Below are 26,273 nucleotides of genomic sequence, written 5' to 3'. Positions count from 1 at the left end.
GTGTTTGAGGAAAACTCGAGCAGGAAAATCACATAATTATTGTGACGTCATTGTTTTCGAACGACTCCGTTTTCGTGACGGATTAGTGTGGACGGGGCTTAACTTCTTTACAATTCTTGGATGTCTATCCCTCTCGTTATTATTTTTTTAAATTTGTAGCGTTTATTGACATTCAAACGTACAATAACTGTTTAATCATTACCATTTTTCTTTCATCACACGATCCGTTCCTCTTAAAGGAACTCAGTCACGGTATTTTGAGTTATTTTGGCCACATACAAAATTACCTTTAAATGGTAGGAAACCTGAAAATAACAGTTTAATAAGACTGAAAAATACCAAAGAGATAATGATAAACGATAAAGGAACAAGGATGGCTAAGGATGGAGAAGATTAACATGGATTACAAACGACGAATTTGAAAAATTGAGGCTAAACTTTTCAATGTGCGCAAACCGTGACTGAGCCCCTTTAATGTCACACTAAACCAGGCGGAAGGCCCAGCACAAGTTATGCTCAGGATAAGGGCCAAGCATAAATAAAGGTGGTTTAAATCGTGTTTTGCGGGAAATGCGAGATGTGACCATATGACAGTGTCAGACGGTCCTTGCGTTACTAGAGCCAGTCCCAGAAGCAAAGAATCGCGCGCTTGCCGGCGGTGAAATTGTTCTCTTTTCATTAAAAGTGTTTTTACTGCTTACTTAGTTCAAAAGAATAAAAAGAAGATATTATACCAAAAACAAAAATTCAGCAAGACACAAGCATGGAGTAAAGTTCCGTGAGTTCCCTGGCTGGTGTTGAACCCACAACTTTGCGAATGAAGTTCAGATACTTATACCAAGGACGAGAAAAAGGTTAGAAAAACCAAAACCGCAGCAAATTCGAGGGAAACGAAAAAGGCAACAGGAAACCTAAAGCGAAAGCGAAAGCACGGGGAAAACAGGAAGGAAACTCACGGGAACTCATTGGGGAACGGGTTTAGTATACAGGAGATCCTCGAAAACGCATAGGTCGGAAAGAAAGAAAAACTGACGCATGGGAAAACGGACCAGTAAATACATGTGCGAGCGCACAAGGAACGAAGTGGGACGCACGGGGTTGGCAATAGCTGAACACACTCGGAAACGCATGTTTGCAACCCACAGGGAATGTTGGGGGAGAACACGAGTTAAAGCACGAGGGAACGCAAAATGCAACGCAGAATATAACAGAAGAGTCAACGCATTAGGGAACTCTCGGCGGAAACCCATCAGGAAGCCGTTGGGGAAACTGGTAGGGTTGTAAATGGAGGAAAACAAGAGGGAAAAAATAGCGCCCCGTTTCCAAAATTTCCTGACAAAAGGCGTAGCTTAACAGCCACCTATTGCGCCTGCGTATGTTGCTTATGCTTATGAGTTGCGCGCTTGTGAAAACCAGCCTGAGGTCTAGTTCTAAGAACGACATAAGCACAAGCATAATTGTATGCCCACAAACATAAGAACCAGCACACGGCAGTGAGGACGCAGTATGGAACCGAAAAGATGGTAATTATCCATTCTGCGCAAGCCTACGTGCTTATGTTTGTGCTGATGTCATAGTGAAAACCAGGCTTAAACGGAAAAGCAAACTGCGAGCAACCCAACGGGAAACACAGGATAGAACGATACAGAGTTGTGGAAGGGGGATGGGGAAATCCACGGGAAACGAAAAGAAATCAGGGCGAAATAATGAAGTGGTAAAATCACTGTTAACATTTCTACCCTATCTGCGTTTTCAAATAACAGAACAAACACGGTGTTTTCTTGTCAGCTTTATTTCAAATTTTAGTCGGTTTGATTGACACATAACGTCGGTTATTTCACCTTCGCAAACGAAAACGTATTTTCAGTTACACCGGTTAGCGGTCAAGATATTTATATATGTAAGGCCTAATTTTCATGCCACTTTTAAGACCAGAACAGGTTCAAACAATGAGACATGCATGAAGCTTGAAACGTAAATTAAATGGGTGGAGGGACAGGGTGGTTCATGCGAGAGAGGGTCTTTTCTCAGTGCTCAGAAATGAAGGAAATACTCTATATCAATTACTGAGTTAAAGCCACTTCTATAAAGAAGGTGCTCTACAAAACGAGATGCAATCTACCAAAAATATCTGAAATGGGAAAGATGTGGAATTTTGCCGCGAAATTCTCCGCGCTTGTATCTAAGACGAATTTAATCTACTGACTTCTCCGTGACGGAAATGCAACATATAAATCAGTCCTCAGTCGCTCTCGTTAATTAAATAAAGCTCTGCATTATTAAATAAAGCTTTCAAATAGAGGCAAGAAATAAATTAAAGAAATCCATTGATGAAGAAATTTTTTCTCAGAGAGTCGTAAAAATATATATTATAACTTTTATAAAGTCTCACTGACAGTAATTCGTTGTTCATAGTTGCAGCTGTATGGCTGTTCTATGAATCCAGAAAAAAAAAAACAAAATCCCTGCAACACTGTTCAGAAGCACTACACAATTATGAATGCATAACAGAGGTGTACCATATCCTGATCGAATATTCCCAAATTTCGTTGAACCTCAGCCATAACAGTGTCACAATTTTCGATCACTTTAATTCGTTCTGATAACCTTCAGATAAATTTAATTTACCTTGTTGAAGCACTCAAGTAATTAACATAATAAAAATATCGCTTCCGCGCAGTTCTGAAGAACTCCAAATCAATTTGCACTCTGCACCCAAAAATATAAATATAGCTTTTTAAAACATTTTTTCAAGATAACCTTTCCACTTTATATAATGTAATTTACAAAATAAAGTCATCTGTCCTTGGCGTTATGGTTTCTCCGAGCAGTCCGTGAGTCCAGCTTTTTCTAAAGCTGTCTGGAAACTTTCCAACGCTCTCCCAAGACTCAGGCAAAACCCGCGGGAGAGTGGGAACAAAGGATAATCCGGGGAAATCTTTTCAGATGACGTTGCACCTGCACATGCGCCTTGGTTCTCAGCGTTCAAACTCTTCCCTTCCGGAGAGGGTTGAAGATAACTTGCCCCACTTGTCTCAGGACCTTTTGCTTCCTTCACTGCGCCGTTTTCAGAGACGCCGTTGCTGTAAGCAAGTTCATTTTGGCTAATCTCTTCCTTGGGTTTCCGTTCACCAACACTACGACATCCGGGTACTGACATCGCTTGCAAGTCTTGCAATACGTCATTATCGATGGCGTTGACGTCACTACTGCTAGCAAGATCATTAAGACTGCCTTCCTCCATTGGTTGAGGTTCACTAACCGAGGCATCATTGCCAACAGGATTGCCATTATCACAGCTTGGCACAGCAGTTGCCTGTTCGTTGGACAGCTCGATCCAACGCTTGAATTTCCGTATCATTCTGCGAATGTTAGGACAAAAATGGTACAAGACATGAGTTTTGCAACGAACATCCCTGTTAGTGAGAATTCGGACACTAACCGTGGTACCCGTGGTATCCATATTAACCACGTTCTACCACATAGATCATTGTCTGTCTGTCTGTCTGTCTGTCAGTCTGTCATTCTGTCTGTCAGTCAGTCAGTCAGTCAGTCCGTCCGTCCGTACGTCTGGCTGTCTGTCCGTCTGTCTGTCTGTCTGTGTACGAAGAAAGGTAGAGAGGACCGACGACCGATTAACTGTCTAACTGGCGAAGCACGCCAGATGCCTGCCTGTCTGCCTCTGCCTAGTCGTCTGTTGAATTAACACCTTACCTTGACCCATGCTGAGCGAAGTGCAGTAGTATTTCTTTTTCCAGACCAGTAGGAGGTTTTTTGAGAAGTTTCTCCATTGATTGAACCAGTTTTAGTAATACCATTTCATTGTACAGGCGACTGTTCTCATGTCCTTCGGCTGTCCCTCTTTGTTTTTCGTACCCGGCCTCGTTGTAATATGGTTCACTACACAAGATTAGGCCTGAAGGAAAACAACCATGAATCAAAGGTGTTCTCGTATCCGGAAGGCGCTTTATAGCAAAGGTTTCTGTACCACGACGGAGACGCGGTGGCCTCACGCTTAGAACTCTTGTCTACGGATAAAGTGGTCCGGGTTCGAGCCCTGGCCGGGGATATAACGTTGTGTTCTTGGGGAAGTCAGGCTATACTCTCAAAGTGCTTCTCTCCACTCAGGTGTATAAATGGGTAGCGGCATTTTAAATGCTGAGGGGTAACCCTGCAATGGACGAGCATCCCATCCAAGTGGGAGTTGAAATACTCCAAGTCGCTTCATGTTACAGAAACCGGGATAAGCTCCGGCCTGGCTTGCATGCAGACTTTACCTTTCACCTTCTTTTTCCTTCTTTACTATGAATCGGCTAAGCTTATTGGTTTTCCCCTAAAGTGGGATACTAGTCCATCGCAAGCTAACCCCTGAGTTTTATCAGGTTTGCTCAAATAGTTTGCTTGTACCTATTTGAAAGCCTTGGTCGAGATATAAGGTGTGTCTGTGTGTCTGTGTGTGTCTGAATAACCATTTTTTCTTGGCCGATCCGAGCATGCAAGAAATGTTAGAAACAGTAGTGTCGACAATCCAAGGTCAAATTAACGTGCAAAATATAGCAAAAAAACCAACAAAAACAAATGAAAAACTGTCACTGCAGGAAACAGCATCACTTGACGTCATCATAGCAAAATATCTTTAATGGTCTAAAGCAATTTTCAATTGAGTGTCGTAAAACCAAAATCAAAGTAATCGCTCTAGCCAACAGATAATCCAGTGAACCAATCAAGACTTGAAGTCATAACATGTTGCTGACGCAAAGTGCGGGAAAACGTGCCCGAGAGAGTCACGATTGGTTTTGGTCTTACTCCTGATTGGATGAAAAAGTGGCGCAGAATTTTAAGCCGATCGTGTAGCGTAGTTGATGAAATACCAATTGTTCTTCGATACTGAAATGAAAACCGCTCTAAGCAAGGTGAAACGTTATTGGTATTGTAATAGAAAATACCTTGTATCGAAACCAAAACTTGCAAAACGTTTGACTTTGATGTCCACACCTCACTTCCACGCCCGGCCCAGGTCCCCAGCAGGCTCACGCAAACTTTTCCGTCATCGTAAAGGTTTGGGTTCAACCGGCCAGAACACTGCGACAAGTAAAAGAACACAGGGGGAGAGGCCGGGTAATCTGGAGGCAGGCGCACGTCAAATACGAACAGACCATGTTCGTATGGGGTGTCCACAGGTCCTGTGATCATGACCCTCAGAATGTCCTAGCACGAAAATGAAAAGAGCTCAATGAGGACTATTGACAAAGATCCTCAAAAGAAAGCCAACAGTATTCTTTACAATCTAGAACACGCAATTTAACAAAGAGGCTTTGTGCTCTTTGTGAAACTTTTTAGTATTTACATTTGAAGGACGGAATAATAAGCAGAGGCATATAGTGCTTTCTCCTTGCCATATAAATGCAATTTCACTCTAAAAACAGTGATATGAACATAGCGCACCATTCACTCGGACAAATGGCATGGATATCGTAAGTCAAAGTTCTATGTTCCATTAGTTCTTCAATCAAAATATTGACGGGCAAAACCAAGCCCTAGGAAGAAATTTACTAATGAGTTTCATCGCATCGTTCAAATATGTTTTGTACGCCACTTCAGCTAGGAAAAAATATTTCATACTGCCATCAGTAACGTATACTTACTACAAGAAACACATTAATTGGCGAACACAATATTGCAGAAACTCGGCGCTTGTTAAGGGTTTCAAGGGCAAAGTGCTAGGGGTTTGAATTGTGGAGAACGTTTCAAAACTACTGCGGGAAGACTGGTAAGATGTAATAATAACTATGAAATTCCCCATCGAAATTTCCATAAATTTCTTCTCTGAAGGCAACGTCCACACTACGCCTGAGAAATTTGAAAACGCAACAACAATCACCGCTAATTTTGAATTTGTGTTTGAGGAAAACTCGGGCAGGGAAATCCCGTCTTCACAGGTTTTATGTCCACACGAAAACACAAAGCCGGCGTTTTCAATTTCCTCCGGTTTAATAAGCGTTTTCGAAAAGTTCCGTTTTCGTGACGGATTAGTGTGGACGGAAGGCTTAACCGGAGAAATAAAGCTGCGTTTTCAAAGTTTGCCCGGCGTAGTGCCTAAGTACAGGATTCATTACAGTTGAGAAATGCCTTTGAATTTGCCAGCCGCGTACTTTGGCGGGAACTTTACAGTTCCCGTCAAAACACGCAGCTGTATTCCACCAACCCAGGGGGGGGGGGGGGGGGGGGGAGTCCCTACCAAGGGAATAATAAATACCCCCTTTATAGCTTCAGCCAGCACAACTAAGGTATTTTAATCACTGATTGGCATTCATTCATCAAGTAAAGTTGTCCGCTCTTTCAACAATTAAGGCCTGTTCTGAAACTAGGACAAAAGTTGGGAGAAAAAACCTACCACCCGACTTTCATATCCCCTGACTATGATTCCACTCGGAAGTGAAAACATCAGCAAGGCCATTTCTTTTCTCAGGCATGACAGGAAGCGACCAGGATTTTGTGCTTGAAACGTTGAGAAAAAGTAGACATGGTCTTCAGGAACATTGTCAAACGTCATGAAAGCTGACGGAAGAGAGAAAAATAGTTATATTATTCTCAATCAGTTGTAAAATAAATGTTTTACGAATAAACGTTACTAAACTACAGTAGGGCCAGAACTATTTGTACATCCATTCACTTTAAAGTAAGAAACGTAGTAAATCTTATTATCAAATATGCGTGATAATACCCTCATATCATAACATTTCTCACTTGGCAAAGAAACGGGTTAAGTCATAAATTATGTTAAACAGTAACAATTATAGCGTTTGGCCGTCACACTGAGCTCGAGAATACTTGTCAAATCTATTCACATTGCTCTGCAGTCTACAGTCGGTCATTGCGAGCAGCCACCTGTTGCCTGTGTTTCTAAGACCGCGTCCACACTACACCGTAGGAGCTTGAAAACGGTGGTTTCACTGTAAAAACGCATCAAATGCTTCCTGTCCACACTACGCCGGAGGAACTTGAAAACGAAACAATAATCGGTCATTTTGGATTTGTGTTTTACGAAAACTCGGTCGGGGAATTCACATTATGGTGATGTCGTCGTTTTCGAACAGCTCCGTTTTTCAAAATATTTTCCGTTCACACTAAAACGCAAAGCTGGCGTTTTCAAATTCCTTCGGTTTGAAGAGCGTTTTCGAAAAGCTCCGTTTTCGTGACGGATTAGTGTGGACGGTAGGTCTAACCGTGGAAATAAAGCTGTGTTTTCAAATTCCTCCAGCGTAGTGTGGAAGGGGCCTAAAGGAGGTCTGGTGTATGACTGATCCAAGGTCAAAAAGGAAAGCCCCATCGACGCTAGCTGGTTTCCATTCGGGTCTTATCCAGGCAGAGTTTAAATTTGGAAAGTTCATTTAGCGGAGGGACAAAAAACGTGTGCCTCGAACCTTTGCACGAAACAAGACTATTAAAGCACTTTACCAGGATTCGTATTTGACATAATTTCATTGATTCTGTTGTTAGCTTCCTGTATAGCTTCTCTGTCAACATTCTCTGTTCCTTCGTCACTAGCTATGGAACCGCTCCTTGGCACGTGATCCATGATGTCAGCAGGCGGTTCTTCCTCTGTGCTTTCTCCACTCGCTGTCTCCCATTCATCATCTGACGCAACTGTGGAGCCGTCTGTCGACAAATGACCATCTTCCTAAAACAACAAAAACGGGACGAAATCGTTTTCAACCTGTTCGACAAACAGCGTAAAACTGCGTTAAAAAAAGCGCAAAAACGTACATTTTGCACGACGTGTCGTAAATGTGACACACTTTACCAAAACGCGCCATGTCTAAAAGACGCCAGACGTGTCACGAAAGTGGCAAAGTCGTGTATTTACAGTGCCAAACGTGTATTTACTTATTGTGCGGGTTCTTTTTCATGTGATGGCCACAGAAAGGAGAGAGAATAGACAAAATGAGAACTGTTCACTGTCTATAATTTGTTTGAAAACCATGGGTGCTTTCCATTATGCCAAACCCACCGGTCAGAGATCAGTAGAAATTCCCGAGGAAAATGGAACGACATTTTCCGATTAAACCGGGCCAACCAATAGGAATGGCTCTTACCATTTTTTAGTCCTTTTCCGAATTCCCTAATTAGGGCAAAAAACCGGTTTGTCAAAAATGGAATGGCGAATTTCGGTCGGAATAAAGTGGACCACGGCTCCAGAGGTGATTCCCAATATTCCAGTCGAAACAAACCGAAACGGACCTTTCCATTCGCATTTCGGCCGAAATTTCCGGAGTCTTTGTCATAAAGGAAAGCACCCCATTCCTTCTTCCTGCTGAGCCTTCCTTCCCCTTGCTATAGATTCTGTAAGAACTCTTGGAGAAAGTTTCCAGAGCACTGGATAAAGATTCCCTCCCATTTAACCGCCCTGTTTGGTCTGAGAAACCCAGTACTGCTTTTTTTAGAATGAACAGGTCTTACAAACCTCTCGACTCCAATAAACTCCTTACCTCAGTGTCAACTTTGTACAACTCTTGAGGTTTAACTTTAGAAACTGTTCTGTCCACCCACTTAATGAACACACAGCCTTCTTCGTCTACAAGTGTAACCTGAAGTAACAAGAGACAATTCCATAGAAGTGAATACAACAAACGGATCGTACTGCGGGAAAAGTAAATGTAAACTAGGGTCAACCTCAGGATTAGAGTGTGGGAGGCGCGGTGGCCTCATGGTTAGTGTGCTCGACTCTGGAGCGAGCGGTTCGGGTTCGAGCCCTGGCCGGGACATTGTGTTGTGTTCTCCGTGTCTGATCTAGAGCGCGCCATTACGGGATTGGCGCAGTTCGATAGAAGATGTCCCCCAAATATTCGTCTTGTGGGTCATTTTGGCGCAGCAAACATCTGCATCTTCTGACTTGTAATTTTCCTTCGTTTCCTAAGTTTTTCGAAAACATTGTGTGATTTAAAGTTTCAGAGAATTGACAATATAAAACAGCGTACGTTTTACGAATGTTTACGACATGGACAAATAAAAATGGCTGCCAGCGGCTGAGGTAGGATTCCTGGGAACAAGCAGAATAATTCTGAAAGAGGGGTCAATTTATAAAAATGCACGTGCTCATTGCAAACCCCTTACTTTTCACGCTTGATTGATGAAACACGACGTGTCATTTCGGTGGTTTTCTATGTCGTTCTGTTATATTATTGTCACGTCAAAGCAGAAAAGAATATTATCATTCTTTGGTCGAGAAAACAAAAAAGAAGAACACAGACCGCAAACGGAAACCAGCAGAACCGACAACGTTGACGAAGATCAACTGAGTGATACTGATGAACGTGAACCTTTTGCCAAACCGAAGGCCAAAGCAGCAAGGAGAAACTTTCAATAAACCTGGTTGGAAAAATTCAAGTGGTTGCGATACGACAACACAATCTGCAAAATTTGTGTTCAATTTGCATTGGGTCTAGCAAATCAAATCCCTTCACTTCTGGTTGCATTAATTTCAGAACTTCGACACTGACTCACCAGGTAGAAAGTCATTATGCCGACTTGACTTTTTTTTTTAAATTTCTCACAAGCAAAAAACAGTGTGTCCCCCAAAAAACTGGAATGTCCCCTAGAAAATTGTTGACGGGGACAGAATGTCCCCCTAAAGTGAAATCCTAGACCAGACACTGAGTTCTTGAGCAAGGCTCTTTACTCTCACAGTGCCTCTCTCCACCGAGGTGTATAAATGGGTACCGGCGAACTTAATGCTGGGGGGAACCCTGCGATGGACTAGCATCCCATCTAGGGGGGAGTAGAAATACTCCTAGTCGCTTCAAGCTACTGAAACCGGCCTCACGAGCTCCGGCCTTATGAGCCACTTGGCTCGTATGCAGACTTTTCAGGGTTAGAGTACCCTCTTTCTATTTTCTAATTAAACTCGTCTCTTAAAATAACGTCAACATCAAGATTCTCCTTACTGGTTCCCATTTATTCCTTATAGAGCTAAACGTGTGTGAAATAGGGAAAATAGGGAAAAGTCTTCAAACTTTCATCTTTGTGATCGTATATCAATTCTCAAGATAATTATCCTTGATTATCTCTTCAGATAACTATTTTATACCATGCCTTAGAAAATACCGTGGCCAACGCAGTCAATACGACATACACGCAGCCCAGTGTGGAAATACCGTCGACTATACAACAGCTTTCCTGTACATTACTTGCAAAAATTTCGGACGTTTTATTTCCGATGTTTAATTTTCGAACACTTTTCAACTCCCTTCGGACAAATTTCGGACAAATTTCAGACAAAAAATTCGGAGACTTTGCTAAAACATAGCTAACGTAAATTTACGCCTACAAAACACATTTTAGACTGAAACAACATCTGTGAAAATAAAAGTTTTACTGCATCCTTAAGGTTTTACAGATACACTGACGGGAAAATATGACAAATTCTATCAAGCCGTTACGTATCCAAGCAGTGTTTCAACTAGAGTTCGCTTCATAAAGGTAACTAACGGCTTTGGAGCTAATTAAAAGTTTTATACTGTACTGCAAATATTTCGGACGCTTTTATTTTCGAACACTTTTAAAATTAAAAAAAAATGAAATCGTCCGAAACTTTTTGCAAGTAATGTATTCTGATTGGCTGTATTTTCTATGGCATGGTGTCAAAAGAGACACCCCCACCTGTCCTACACACGGAGTTGGTCTCTCAGCTCCTTGTTCCGCAGCTTCATTTTCATTCTCGTTCTTGGCCACGCGGACCACAACATCTCCCGCGCTGAACACGAAGTCCGCGTGTTCCGTGATGTCATACACACTTACGTCACGTTCCATGCACAGTTCCTGACCTTCTCGCGAAAACCACCTGATGTGGCACAAGCGCGACTTGTGGTCAGCGGTGAGTACAACGCCGTAGTTTGAGGAATTGGCATTTTCTGCGCAAAGAATATTTATGGCAGGTCAATGGATCATCTGAAGTACCATGGTTACAATAAAAAACCCGCGTGTAAGAACTTAGTGGTTTAAGAATCTGCTGGCAGACATTTTCCATTTTAAGACCAAAATATATATGAACCTGTTTAGCCAAGCAAGATCAAGCAAGAGTTCTTGTATGTGGGTTACAGTTAAATTATGAAGATCTTGCTACAGAGACAACACTTCATGTACATATAAATTCTGAAGTCGGTTGTGTTAGGCTAATCATGATACAGTTGTGAATAAATACTGTAATAACCTAACAAGAACCTACTTAGCCTAAATTGCCAATAACTAACCCAAAATACAAGAACCTATTTTGCCAGACTTCAAAAAATGTAGGTTCTTACATGTAGGCTTTTAAACAATTAGACTGAACGGCATAGGTTGAATTACAGTACTTACAACAGACAGATCGAAACTTACTATCCAACCACCGTTGACATACTTTACACGATTCTTACAGCCAATAACATCACGCAAGAACTAACCAATCAGTTTCAAGGGATTTAGCACCACACCATCAACCCACAAACGCCTTTTCACTTGACTCACAGGATGACTTCTGTCCATGTTGCCGAAATAACAGTCCTCTTCAGAAATAACCTCACCTAGACGATCGTACTAGACGATCTACATGTACTGATACCACTGGGTTCAAACCATTTACTACCTGTACGTTATTACAAAACCCAGTAAATGCTGATCTAGCTTTCGTACGTAGAGAATGATAATCCGAGAGTGTTCATTGTGTCGAAATTCAGACAATAATTGATGATGGTATAGTTCTTACCGAACTGTATAACTCCTAGTTTTACCAATTATTGTCTGAATTTCGACAAAATGAATATCCTCGGATTATCATTTATTCTTTAATTACAAAAGCTGAGTCATCCCCGTATGCCACGAAATTTGAACAGGCCTGTTGTGTTAGCTTTTCATGAGATCAAAAACTAAATGGCACTAAAAAAGAAGCGGACGTTGCGAAAAAAAAAAAAAAAGGAAAGTAAGAAAAACGTCCATATACCCAGCTCAACACTGACCTCTTTTATCAGACACATAATCTCCGGGGAAAAACTCCAGTTCGTCCAAGTGAAACACAGGAATCAAATCCGTGGATAAAATTTTATCCTGGCTGGATCCATCCTGCCATATCACATCCACTGTGGTACATGTGTGGGCCACCTCCACACACACCTTATCACCAACATTCACTTTTAACGGAGGAGCTGCCTTTCGTTTTCTTCTCAAACGCTTTTTTCTCCGTTTAGTGGGATACCGTACAAGATGCGATGAACCCGAGTCATGTTTAAGTGCAGAAGCGACACTTGCTCCTTTAACCTTTGGTATGACAACTTCAACACCATCCGAGTCTTCATCCCCATCTGCAGAATCCGAACCAGCGGTATGATGCTGATCGTCATGTACGTTTACCTGACTAGTCCCAGCATTAACTGAGCCAGCTTCATTCACACTGGAAGTAGAAGAGTCTGTTCTATTTGGGGAAGTCTCTGTAAGCGCAGAATGATGTGTATCAGATAAGGACGTTGTTGAAGTGGAATCATTGCTGTTTTTCGAGTCATTTTCAGCTGAAAAGCTCCCTGAGCTTCCTTCAGAGTTCAAATTATTAACACTTGCAGCAATAATAGCATCACCTTTTGCTGCCAACAATTCTCCCAGACCACGTTTAGCACCGTTTGTTAGCGTTGCATTTCCACCCTCACTAGAGGTTTCCCCTTCATGTAAAGTGCACCCTTCTGTCTGACTGTCAGATGGTGGACTGGTATACGCATTCTCGTCAAGTTCCTCTGTATTGTCATTATCACTGGTTTGTTGTTTGGATTCACTCTCTCCACTGGCAGCATGTCTCAGGTCAATAGCTTTCAATGTGTAGAACGCTTTGTCTCCAATCTGAAGGTTTGCATGTCGGAAATGGTTTACAACCAGCAATCTGTAGAACAAAGAAAGATTCAAATTTGAAAAACTTTGAAAGAGATTCAGGCTACAATCAGGGACAAAAGTAGTGAAGACACTGTCCAAAAACAAACTTTCTTCCATCAAGTGTTATTTGCCCCACCTACACTGCTCATATTTCGCCCCCCTCCCCCCAATCAATGGGGTAACCATGTGACAGGGTCGCCAAAGCCCGTTTCAACATTGATTGGGGTGAAGGGGGGTGTGTGGGGGGTGGGGGAGCTATTGACGAAAAAGGTATTTCTTTTATCAAGAGAAGTATGGTTCTCTGTTCGAAAATGTCCGATGTGCAAAAATGTTTCAACACTTTTGTCCTTGATTGTAGGTGCAAGCAAAATAAAATTTAGAGTTGAAAATAACATTCATTAGCCCAGTATCCACAGCGTGAAGTGACTTGCAGACGTTACCGTGCCCGTCATGCATTCCTCTCCAACGAACTTTGGACAGGAATGCGTGACAAGCCAAGGAGTTTCTACTAGGTAGCTGATAGTAAATGACTGAAAAAGAGAAAATGACGAGTTCAGGCTGGCTAGGAGTTTGATTTCGAGTTTGAGACTGCAAGGTTCAGCTGTAATATTAAGCCCGTCATCAACACACAAAAATGAACTGATTTGACCTGTGAAGCTGGTCCTGAGTCACTGTAGCATCAGGTGGCTTGAGACTTTCATCTTCATCGACACAGTGTTGACACGCACCACAGACCTGCCAGTCTACATCACATGCTATAACGCTTGCCTGTCGCAATAAAACAAACTTACATTTGCTAAGGACACCCATCCATACTCTATAAGAAACAGAATGAGCGAAAAATTCTATAAAAAAGCACTCGTCCCCTTGTAAGTAGAGCAGTACTGTTGTTGTTTTTGTGTTCACCCACCTCCTCCACTGTTCCTTTTATCTGTGCTTGGTTATGAATGAGTGGTTTTACTCCTGATAACCATCGTGCTTCTTTGAACGCTCTAGCAGGACCAGCCACTTTCTGACCAGGATAAAACGATGCTGAATAGAATGGCGAATCCTACAAGATATAAAAAAGCAGATTTTATTATAGATCAAAACCAATCAAAGTGTCAGGGGTTTTATTTAACGTTTTCAGCAGGAGGGTAACTGATTTTCACAGCTGGGCAAAACTATTAGAATGGAACTTCTTTGTAAGAAAAACGTTCCACTCGATGGTCAAACCAGCCGGGCAAAATTGTCCTCACCGCCAGTCAATTTGCCCGGTGCCCGGCCCCTGAAGTGTACTGGAAAAAAGGGGTCTGCATGTACAAAATTTACTCACACAGGATCCAGATTCAATACTAAAATAACTACTGGAATCACCTCATCTCGTTGATCACTCAAGTCATACAACATAGAGGACTGTTCTCCTTCCAAGCTGCATCTGTATAAGTAAAGAAATATAAATTTTCTTTCAGTCATGTTTGGCATTTCATTTACTTATTAAATTGGTATCAACGTACTAACTATAAAGACAAAGACTAGAAAGAACTAGAAAGAAGCTTTGTGAAGTTCTGGGACAGCCTCTCTCATACTAAGGTATTTATTTGTCAAAATACTATTCCATTACAAGAACACAGTATCAGGGTCTTAGGTTTGATAAAGACATTTGGCCATCTCTAGTCACACTCCAAAAGTATAAGAAGTTGAGAATTAGAAAATAAGACATCTTATGAGAGCAGGCATGGCTGAGGTAAAAAGGAATGCCTGATACTGTAAGTTCTCTGCCAGCCAATGTCCCTCCCCACCCCTTCCAAATGAAGTACATCCATCCGTTGATGTAAAGATCAGCAATGTCATCTGAAACAATCAGAATTGACTGCAGGCAATCACATTGTTGATGGGAATACAATGAACCAAGAAGTGTGCAATGAAAGTGTCAAGTGTCAATTATGTCAAGAAAAAATTGACATATTCTACTACACCTTGGCATACAATCATGTAAATACAGTCATACACATGTACGTCAAAACTACTTTACAGGAGCATGCGGTATTACTCATAAGTTGCTAAAAAAAGTCTCTGTTGCAAGCTATAGAGTTGCATTTTGGTGTTTGTGTGGTGAACTGTCTTTGAATCATTTGTTTTACATCAATGGTGATCTCAACACCACAAAACCACTGAAGGGTACTGGATCATCTTGTGTACTTATCGCTTTCTAGAGGAAGTGTAGATCATCATGTAATACATGTAAGTACCTGGAACCATTTTTGATCCTAAGTACAACTTTCCGATAAACCTCAGTAACTATTCCAAGCCAGGGACCCATGCTAACATGCACTCCTGGTATAAAATCCTGAAAGAAAAATTAACTCAGCATCAGTGTTGTGATTCAAGTTTGTTTTCCCTCCAACTTGTTTCAACCAGTTTTATTTTCACTTTACTTCGATGGCAACGAATATAAGGCACAGAATACGTTTTTTCAAAGAAAGGCCAAATCACAATGTACCTGTAGTGGAGAAAGTCCTTTGCAGTCCACATTATGAAAGATCTGGTTGGCCACAAGAACTTTTACACTGGCAACCACTTCTACATTGCTGACAAATCCTTTCTGGGTTCCTTTGCTCACGTTGGAAAACTTTACAACATCACCAGGCAGAAGTGATCTGTCAGCTAACTTGACCTGGAAAAGACAACCGTAACCTGTGAAAACAGATACCTCTCTTCACGCACTGACTTGCGATGATGATGTATCTGAGCTGCTTTGGACAGAGATTCGTGGAAAACAATGCATAACTACAATGCACAGTAGGAATCCACAGTAAGTCCTTTTTGATAGCCTAGGGCTGGTGGATTTTCCAGTCAGGCTAGTGGGTTTTGTACATCACTTGCCTGAATCAATGGCAAGTGAGGTTTCTTGGGAAACCTTTTGAGGAAATTCAAGTAAGAGAAGTACTGTAAGGGATGAACTTTTTGGGGGCTAGTGAGAATAACTTTTGGGCTAGGACATCTTTCCTTTCACAAAGTAACAAAACATGTGAACAATAACCAAGCTCATGCTTACTAAGGGACCGTTCATTTTTTATGAGGGAGGGGGGGCTGGTGGGATTTCGGAAGCACCATTTAAAAATCGCATGACCCCCCCTCAGCTTACCAATTTTTTCACATGGCCCCCCCCCCTTATAGCGGTTATTTTTTGGGATGACCCCCCCCCCAAAAAAAATTGAACAAACAATATTTAGATTTCAACTTTTTTAATATTTCTCTATTATCCCCCCACTTCACGTTATTGTGCTCACTATGAAGACAATAATTACAATCCCTATACTACAGAGAGCTGTTGTTTAAAAAACAAATCAAAAGAAAGAGAAGTCAATTTCGGATCTCCTAGTCATGGCTCGCCCTGAGCGTGTGGCATTTGGCCTCTCATTGGCATCTTCCTCATCTGAATTGATGAATGCAAGAATGACGTCACTTGAGTCATCTTCTCCCCCAGAGTCAATGGCATCACTGTCATACTCATCATTGTCACTTTCATCCGTTTCACTGCTGTCAGCACTTGCCCTGTTGTCATTTTGTGTCAATGTCCTGGCATTTCTCAGTGTTGGTTGGCCAGCTCTGAGAGGACTCTTCTGCTGCAAGCATGAATGTCTTACAATTACCTTTACTTTCTCACTCTTGCTGCTTTTCAAATGCGCAAAATTCCAAAATGCGCAATAATGGCGAAAGCGACGAGTCGTTTAAGAAAAGGTTTACAGCTGAACGATCCAGGCAGTTTGACGTCTTACAAGCAAAAGAAGCAATCTTTTTAAGTGCGGATGGCTGTTCAGAGAGGGCGAGTGAGTTTTCCATGCCAAGGTACCAGTTGAAGCCCAGTGATGGAAGAAAACTGAACTTCTCCATCAAAGAGCACAGAGCAATGGTGGAAAAGTTGAATGTCATATTGAAAGATGTAAAGGAACACGATTCCACACTCTTTCAGTCCAATGGGCTTGCTTTAAAGCAGGGCGAAGAATTTACCCACAGTTTTAACGTAAAACAGATCAAATGTATAGAAGCTAAGTTGACGAAGGTCACGCAGGACATGGAAGCACTAGAAAATAAGAAGAGCAATTATAACAGCATATTCAAAGGCATACTCAAACAGCACATCAACAAAAAGAGAAGGAAAAAAGAAAACCACAGAACGTCTAATGAAAGAAAGAGGAAGCGGACTGAAAACAACGTCCAACGAGTTTATGGAATCTGTGTTGGAAACCCGCTAGGAAATGATCTTCCACAATGCCTTGTGTACCCTCCTAGAACGGCCGTCCCGGAAGAGTGTATTAAAGTTGAGGATGTTGCCACGTCGTTATTTAGAAGAGATGGGTCATACATCGCACAGCTCTTGGAAGGGAATTATTTCACCACAAACCTTAAGCAGGAAGTCAGAGATTATGTTTACACCTTCATGTTCCCTGAAGAGTACACTCTGACGGAAAGCATTGCTGCTTCTTGCAGCATTGGTGAAAGAGACTCCCATAGCAGCACAAGCGGCGACGAAGAACTCGACGAAAGCGAAGATGAAGATGAGTGCCAGTGAAAGTTGCATTCGAAAATAACAGTGTTTTAAAATACTTCTTTTCAGTAGCTACAAATGCTTTTTGTCGCCAAACGTTTTTTTAAAGCAGAAGGAAAGTTTGTAATAAATTTGTATCCTGCCTTCTATATTTATTCTATAGCAATTTTTTTGATATTCAAACATTATGCCATTTTAAAGTTTTCCTAAAATATTTCACGTGACCCCCCCTTTTTCCCTTATTTTTTTGGGATGGCCCCCCCTCGAAAGCCACTTTTTCTCGCATGGCCCCCCCCCCAAATCCCACCAGCCCCCCCTACCTTATAAAAAATGAACGGTCCCTAAGGTGTTTACTTTAATGTGCTATAACGCAAAATCAAAATGCAGTCTAACAGAGCAAAATGCGCGCACACGTTAATCCACTCACATTGATAATGCGTTATTAAAGCAAATTTTGGTTTGCTTAGTTCTGAGCAGTACTGTAGGTAGAGCATGTAATCATGCAAATTACAAAATAATCGATTCAAATGTGATAGATTGGGAAAACATCACAAAAATACATACTCCCCCATCTGCCAAATGCTATTTACCCTCCCCCTTGAGGAGCATGTGCTGTACAAAGACAATTTTGCAACCAGGAATGACGAGCTATCGAAAGTCATTGCTGACATCAAGACCGCTGTTCAAGACTGTTGATCAAGACTGCTGCTCCATTGTTGTTCGATATCAATTTAAGCAGGGTCAAGCATGCCACTTGGAGCAATAGCTGTTGTCTCTGATACACTGTTCTCAGAGCTGTATTTAGTGCGAGTCTTCTCTTTCTATTTTTCACAATTAAAAAATTTTGCCAAAGTAAGGCCCGAGAGCACTGTATTTCAGCATTTTGCTAGCAAGTCCTAGCAATAACTAACCGTGCATCAAGTGAATAGCACAGGGGACATGTACTTATTCTCATCTTTTAATGAAGTGCAACTTGTGAAATAGGATCGACACAGGTTCAACGTTTGTTACCACACTGGAATTAAGTTGACTCTTTGTCACACCTATTTTTAATATATTTGATGCGACTTGGATTCCATATTTGCCCTAGGCCTAAGTTGCTTTGCACTTGAGATGTTCTTGTACTACATGTAGTTTGTAGAGTTAACAAAGCTGAGCAACACCATTGATCCTCAATTTCATGTACAGGTACAATGTATATTCTTACTTAATTTAGTGAAAACATTCTCACTGAATGAGATGGAACTTTTTTTTAATTAAAACTGTATTATTTAAACTGTATTAGATTTGACCATGACAGTTTCATCAATGGGTATACTGTAGAATAGATAACAACTTTCATAGGAGCCCCATACCTTTGCAAATTTGGTAACCAATCGATCTAAAAAATCTTGATTGTCATGTGACTGTCCGTATGTCCATTCGTCCCTATGTCTATGTGCCAAGACTGATAACATAAGAGAGTAGCACCATTTACCATAGGTAAATCTTTGATATTGGACATCCATGTTATGGTTAATTGACAGCTGTCCAAACAAGGTGTCTGCTGACCAGTATCATGTGACCATATTGTGTGCTCAGGTAAACAGCTCATCAAGGTCACATGTTTTTTGAAGTTGGCCACTGACCACGTACCGATTTTTTGATTGGATGGCAGGCTCAAGCAAGGTTCTTATTCTGGGTGAGAAGGAGGGAGTGCGTGCAAAGGAAAAATTTTGGTGCAAATTAAACCCTGGTGCATTTTTTATTTTCCTTCCAGCATATTCCTCGCACAATGTCACTTGGAAAGTCCCTGATATATTGGGTACAATCTCAGAAAAATTTGGTACACTTCAAATTTAACTGGAAAAAAGTAGTCAAATCACAGACTGAACAAATACATGCTCACAACTGATGATTTTTTGAGTTTCTGATCCAAGAAAAACAAATCCTCTTTTCCGTTATGGTTAACTTATTGTAATGAGGAGTGCCACTTTTAGGCTTGGCTAAATCTTTATATTTATTTGCATTATCTGCATTCCAAACATAATTTCTGTTGATATTGTTAGGGCTTAAACAGGCACAATACATTGCATGTTATGCAACAACAAAAAATTGGTCATTTGAATATAGGACTACTACATGATCAAAATACTTATCCTTTCTGATTAAAACTACATGCACATGGCCTTAATCTTGGAAAAACAAATAAATGCTCAAGTTATAATAAAGGGGAAAAAAAACAAACAACATCAAAAATCTACTTTTCTGGTGTCTATAAATGATGTTTACAAACAGCATTGAGTTGAGGCACATTTGCATATTCATGTAAATTTGAAGGGGGACAATATTGTGATAACCTAGAGTAATATCAACTAACAAAAGAAACATCCTTTTCACCTTTTAAGCTCATTTTGGAGTCGTTCAATCTGAACCTCTCTGATCAAAAAGAAGCACTGCTGAACATTCAACACATCCATTGGTATACATGCACAACTTTTGGAACCAGATAAAGCAGGAATGTTTGTTTCTGTATGACCTAATGACTACAGATGTACTTTTAAACACAGACGTTTCATGAAATCTTGAACATTTGATTGGATTAGTGGAATTTAAAGATTTGAAATGTCTTTAAGTCTGTTAGTCACCGTCTTAGAGGTAATCATTCTCTGCTTAATTTGCTTAACTGCTCTATTTGGTAACTTGAGCTTATACATCATCGTTTACAAGAACAAAGATCTTCAAACGGTCACCAACTTGTACATTCTAAACCTGGCCACGGCAGACATCATGGTGTCAGTTCTAAGCATTCCCTTTACTGTGGTGACAGTCATTACAGGACACTGGCTGTTCAGTGACACAGCTTGTGTGGCACTCGGCTTTTTAACGATTTTATCCTTCATTACATCTGTGATGTCTCTTGGTATGATTGCCATCAACCGATATTTTTACATCGTCAAATGGAACACTTACAGAAAGACTTTCTCGAAGAAAAAAAGTTTGCTCTACACTGCTGCAGTATGGATAGTCTCAATATCTTTGGCTTCTCCTCCACTTTTTGGCTGGGCAGAATACAGCTTCATTCCTGGAAAATCCTACTGTTTTGTTTACTGGCCTTCAAATGTGTACTTCATGTATTTCATGATCACAGTGTGCTTTTTTGGGCCTCTTTCTGTAATGGCCTTTTCATATTACAACATCTTGATGTTTACAAAGAATTTAAAGAGACGTATTGCAGTGTCTAGAAACTACCTTGCACCAACTCCTCTACACCATGAGCCTACAACAGAAGAGAAAACCCAAAAAGACAATCCAGAAGACATCAAGGTTGAAAGACCAGGGATAAATAGACATGAGGAAGGCACCTTTAAAATGACTTTGAGATCAAAACCAAAGTTTCAAATCACACCTGAAGAAACTAAGATAACAAACATGTTTCTTTGCGTGGTTGCCCTGTTCATCATTTGTTGGGCTCCATTTGTTATAACCATGTTTTTTGATGTGTATTATTCAAGGCCCTTGCCTCACACAGTTGATATGGCAACACTGCTACTTGGTTATCTGAACAGTATGTGCAATCCTATCCTTTATGGATTGTGTAATTCAGCTTTCAAACAGGGATTTCTGAATCTTTACTCAAGATTTCTACCCAAACGGTTCAAACCTACAAATGTGACATAGCTAGAATCGACAACAAATGTGCCTCTTTGTGATCTGGAAGCTAAGATACAGCTGTACATGTAGATAGATACAGTAGACAGACGGACAGATGGATGAAAGAACGGATGGACGGACGGATGGACAGACAGACAGACAGACAGACAGATGGACAGACAAACAAACAGACAGATGGAGGGATGGATACTAAGATAGACAGATACATGTCTAGATAGACATTTAAGCTACTTGATCTATGATCATGATAAATCATGATTGAAATGATTAAAAAAATATAAAAAATGGCTTAAAAAACATTGAAACTAAAGTTCTGTAAAACACACTTAACAGGTATTTTGACCAGTGAACTTTGGTCTTCATCGGCTAGCCAGATTCAAACCCATTTTTACACATTTTTAAATCACAAATCCTGGCTGCAATTTTAGGATTTTTTACAGAGACCTCCTTTTAAAAGGGTTTAGGCCTGTTTGCCTTACCTGTGTCACAGCCACCCTGCCCAAAAGAAAAAGATCACAAAAAGCCTTTCGCTGTTGATACATTGTAATCGTGTTCCTTTCATAAATCACCCAGGCATTAAACCATTTCAGTGTCACAACAGCTGATGTGATATGCAGAGGCAACAAAGGACGAGTAATAAATGGTTTTATTACTCTCTACATGTGATCTTTGCACAAGACAGTTCATGACCTTTGACCCTTCACAAATAAAAAACAGACAATTCGCAGACTAATTGTCCCATCATGAAATGTCGCCATGAGATGCTGATTACATTCTTTCACTCTACCTGGTTAAACTGGCTTTTTGACTTCAAAATTCTAAATTTTTATCTCACTCACAAAGTGTAGCAAATTTCTATTGTGTTCTCTACAGCCAACACTCTTCATATTATTTTGTCACCACGAGCGGTAAAACGTAGAGCACTGAGCTCAAAAATTTACAAACGTTACTCTTCTTAAAACCTTCTTAAACAAGGCAGCTACATGTAAGATCATTCTTGATCACCATCCAAGATCCTCTGCAACTGAAGCTCTTGATTCCCTTGCTTGGAAGCCACTGCACCTGAGACGCCATTTCTATTGTTGTATAACAATATTTAAGTGTTTAAATGGTTTTACTGATTTTGGAAGCAACGTGTCTTTTACCATGGTATCACCGACTGGAACGTTGTATCTCTGGAGAAAGTTGACACCTCCTCACTAACAATGTTACTTTAAAGCAAACTTTAAGCTAGACCTGTAATTAGTCATAATGTTTCTATCCTTTGATGTATATGTACGTATTTTAACTTTTAGCTTTTAAACTTTTAACTTACGGTACTTTTATTTTAACTTTTAATATTTATTTATGCAGGGCCTCACTGAAGAGCACATTATAGTGAAGTGCAATCCCTGTTTAAAAATATTTTATATTATTTTATTTTAATTATTGTGAGTCATAATTAGCTCTTATTACCTCAGCAGGAGGTCTGTATGGGAGAATCTTGACTGAAGTTGTGAGTACAAACCGAACGCAGTGGGGTCTGTACATGTAACTGAGGTCAAGATTCTTCCATACAGTCCGACTAAGCTCCGTTGATAAGATGTTTATTTTATGGCAAACAAGAGAAATTTAATTCATTAATGTACCTGGTTTGTACTAGCTGGCATTTTGCTCATGAACGGCCATGAGCTGAACTTAATTCTGCCAAAGTTTGCTCGTCCTCTTACTTTTTCTCTCATCAGCCTTTTTGATACTTCCATAAATAAAATGTTGTTAGAAGAAAATAGTCAACACTTTTGCATTTTAGTTTGCAACTTTTTCACTGCAAAACATTACCGGTCTAGATGCCAGTCTAGATGGGAAAATCTAGACCGCTTTCAATATTGATTTCAGCCAATCAAATTAGTGAATTTGGTAGTTCACAGTCCTTGTGAGACACAGCCATATAATAAATATTAATTAGTATCACCCAACTAGTGGACAAATGCAAATCCTACATTTTAATTGGCTATGCTAGTAGAGGACTATTAGTAATAGTCCTCGAGAAGCAAAATTGGTGCAATCGAGCATGATGCTTTCTTTCGTTTTATTCCCAAACAAATATTTCTTCAACTTGCATTTGCTAACTCTATTATTGCCTTTTCTGTCCAACTAGTTGGGTGATACTCAAACAATTAGACCCTTCGCCCTCAAGGGCATAATTGTCAATTATGAACTGCAAACAATCAATCAACCAATCAGGTCATTTTCCACACATTCCTAGAAAAGTCACATGACCTTGGACACGATAATCAACAGTAACATGGACACGTCTCTCCAATTTTTTTCTTTGGGGGGGGGGGGGGGGGCATCTGTGACATAGGCTATGTTTGCCTCTGAATATAGGACTACTGGATCCAGCAATATTGCTGTACATAATTTTGTACATGTACCATAGCGAATTTTAATAGCAAGCTTTTCACATATCAGGCAAGGCAATAAATTTTTCTATAAATATCCACCATTTATTTATATATTATAGTTCACAAGGGTTTCATATGAATGGATCACTGTTTTTTAGCAGTTAATAAAATGGATTGATTGGATTGTGAGAACAGCCACAGCACAGGCGAGAAATGGAATCCAGTGGACACCTTGGCTGCAGACCAACAGTGTTAAAGACTTGTCTGCCTAAATTGGTCTTCACATCAACAGGGGAAAAACCAAGGCCCTCAAGATTAACACAACGACTACTGAACCAGTTCGGCTAGATGACGACTTGTTGGAAGAGGTGAATTCCTTCACCTATCTGGGCAGTGTAGTTGACATCCAGGGGGGCGCAGAGGCTGATGTTAAAGCCAGAATTGGCAAAGCAAGAGCAGTTTTTCTGCAGTTAAAGAATGTCTGGAGCTCCAAAGACCTGACACTTCAGACTAAGATCAGGATCTTTAACAGCAACGTCAAACCTGTTCTATTATATGGCTCAGAGACCTGGAGAACAGCAGTGGCAACTACAAAGAAGGTGCAGACTTTTATCAACTCATGTCTACGAAGAATCTTGCGGATACGTTGGCCAATCACCATCAACAACGAAGACCTATGGCAAAAAACCAACCAGAGGCCTACAGATGCTGAGATCATGATGAGACGTTGGAGATGGATAGGCCACACTCTTCGAAAGCCTTTTACCAACCTCACAAGACAAGCCCTGTTTTGGAATCCCCAGGGAAAGAGGAAAAGGGGACGGCCTAGGAACTCGTGGAGACGAGACTTGGAAGCAGACATCAAGAGATTGGGGAGAGAGAAAGAGAAAGGAAAGCCCAGGACAGAGATAGCTGGAGAACTCTTGTTGGTGGCCTATGCCCCAGGAGGGGCACTAGGCATAAGTAAGTAAGTAATAAAATGGTGAAAGTTTCCTTTTTCTGACTAACAACATGGCCCTTTTAACTGATGAGAATTTCAGCTTACAATACAATACGAAAAAATACATCTAAAATCGTTGAAAATCTTCTTTTCTGGTACAAGTACCGGTAGCTATAAATGTCATGTTTACATTGGCGTTCAATATTGAAACGAAGAATATAATTATATTACAAGCTGAGGTAGAAAAGCTATCATGGGAATTAATCTAAGATAACATCAACTTATCGCATCAACCAAGACACATAAATTGTGAAAGCAGCAAAAACCTTCAGAAAAAAAAAACATCCACGAACGTTTTTAATATTTAAGCTACATGTATCTACCACGTTTAAAAACAATCTCAAGAGATGCAGGAAATAACAATATATGTAGGCTCTTCTTAAGCTTATATCACGACAGAACTGACACATCGATCACACTCAACGAAGAAGGGGGTAGGTGTTGGTACTAAAAGACACACGATACCGTAAAAATATCAAGATCAAAACAGCTCAACTTCATTAAGGCAACAGATTTAAGGGGAAATCTTTTGGAAATACCTTAGAAAGCGAGAGAGTTTCTTCGTTGCCTGACGGGTACCAACAAACCACGATCTGTCCCTTTTTGAGCGCTTCTTCGTCACTTTCCGATTCGTCAGTAGTTTCTTCGGCATCTTCTAAAACCAGGCCTACAACTCCCTGGGAATTCTTGACAATATCCTCCGCGTAAATACCACTTTCCTCCGCCATGACTGTCCAACCGACTGAATAGGGTGCCAAGCCTGCAGCCTGGGTAGCCAGGCAAATAAACAGTTCCCAGTCTCTCTCTTCCTCAATTTAATCCCTATTGATCTGCACTATGCGCGTTTTAAAGTTGACATGTCACGTCGTGGTCATGACGCTAGGTCGCGTGAATTAACAACTCATTCACGTTTGCAGTGGACTAAGCGACTTCCCATAGTTGTCGCCAACGCGGTTCAACTGCTTTCTTATGTTCGAAAATAGGCTCTGACACTTTAATGACGCTTCTATTGCGTGCGATTTCCAATATTTCTTCCGCTCTCTTTTCGCGTGCGGCCTTAAGTGCGGAACCTTATAAATAGGACGAGGATTTACTTGACTTGTTAAGTGAATTCCGGAACGTACAAAAAGTGTACAAATACCAGCGATATTATGACCCAATCGATGCAATCAGCTTGATCAGGATACTCTTGTCGTGTAGTCGTATAACCTGTAGAGCAAGCATTTCTGCTGGGCGAGTTCTGGATCTTTTTTCTTTTGTTATTCTGCCCTTATTTTGGAGTCCCAGCAAGTAGAGGGTTGGTTAGGCCCCTATTTTTCACTCACGGAATCCATGCACGCTCGCTCACTCAAAAACTGTGCATATCCGTTCAAAAGTACGCTAGTATTGCAGAATAACCGAGTCCAAGAGAATAAGAGCCGGGTGATATCGACTGTAAAAATAATACTAAAAATAACTTTATTTCTGTGTCTAGTATTAAAACTACACCAAAGGAAAGAATCTTCCTACTAATTGGGGACATAGAAATAGAATAAATTGTAAGAAATACTATTTACATGATAATAGCAAAATACATGACAACAATTAAAGGAGAAAACTGTAAACACGATAAATGACATGAATTAAGAAAACACTGTGTATAAAATGATTGAAAATGTCATAGGCAGTAATTGCAGCTTTTATCTTTTTTAAAAAATCTAACTAGGTCACGTTTACGAATTTTTGCCTTGAATGAAGCGAAGGACTCTAAATGCAGCTAAACATTGAAGCTGTATTCGTAAGTTGTAATTAGTTTGTAAATTATCCGTAGATA

At 40.6% G+C, this 26,273-nt stretch overlaps 2 protein-coding genes across 2 annotated transcripts; one reads left to right on the top strand and one right to left on the bottom strand.

Annotated features, from left to right (window-relative positions):
- Positions 1–1,776: 1,776 nt before the first annotated feature.
- LOC110046579 ((E3-independent) E2 ubiquitin-conjugating enzyme-like) lies at positions 1,777–25,286 on the bottom strand. Its single transcript, XM_089290094.1, has 14 exons — positions 25,000–25,286; positions 15,374–15,547; positions 15,123–15,220; positions 14,248–14,308; positions 13,802–13,942; positions 13,541–13,659; positions 11,994–12,901; positions 10,660–10,910; positions 8,490–8,588; positions 7,459–7,681; positions 6,395–6,558; positions 4,947–5,208; positions 3,715–3,916; positions 1,777–3,362 (listed from the first exon to the last, which is right to left on the bottom strand). The coding sequence occupies exons 1-14, from the start codon at positions 25,186–25,188 to the stop codon at positions 2,813–2,815; spliced, it is 3,441 nt and encodes a 1,146-aa protein (XP_089146220.1). The 5' UTR covers positions 25,189–25,286; the 3' UTR covers positions 1,777–2,812.
- On the top strand, positions 19,800–22,859 carry LOC110046580 (G protein-coupled receptor 161B-like). Its single transcript, XM_020752260.2, has one exon. It carries the CDS (start codon positions 20,027–20,029, stop codon positions 21,080–21,082), a length of 1,056 nt encoding a protein of 351 aa, XP_020607919.2. The 5' UTR covers positions 19,800–20,026; the 3' UTR covers positions 21,083–22,859.
- Positions 25,287–26,273: the final 987 nt, after the last annotated feature.

The sequence above is a fragment of the Orbicella faveolata genome, unplaced genomic scaffold (genome assembly GCF_042242905.1).
Source record: "Orbicella faveolata isolate gen_17 unplaced genomic scaffold, um_ofav_v1 contig_2, whole genome shotgun sequence".
In the NCBI taxonomy this organism is placed as follows: domain Eukaryota; kingdom Metazoa; phylum Cnidaria; class Anthozoa; order Scleractinia; family Merulinidae; genus Orbicella; species Orbicella faveolata.
The sequence above is the reverse complement of the archived record's forward strand: the minus strand, read 5'-3'. Positions and strand labels throughout refer to the sequence as shown.

Bases quoted from the DNA above. Each gene is read 5' to 3' on its own strand.
- LOC110046580 (XM_020752260.2), top strand. From the start codon at position 20,027: ATGTCTTTAAGTCTGTTAGTCACCGTCTTAGAGGTAATCATTCTCTGC.
- LOC110046579 (XM_089290094.1), bottom strand. From the start codon at position 25,188: ATGGCGGAGGAAAGTGGTATTTACGCGGAGGATATTGTCAAGAATTCC. The intron at 7,682-8,489 runs GTAAGGAGTTTA...TTGTTGTTTTAG, and splicing joins TGTACAAAGTTGACACTGAG to GAAGATGGTCATTTGTCGAC. The intron at 5,209-6,394 runs GTAGGTTTTTTC...TTTTCGTGCTAG, and splicing joins GGGGATATGAAAGTCGGGTG to GACATTCTGAGGGTCATGAT.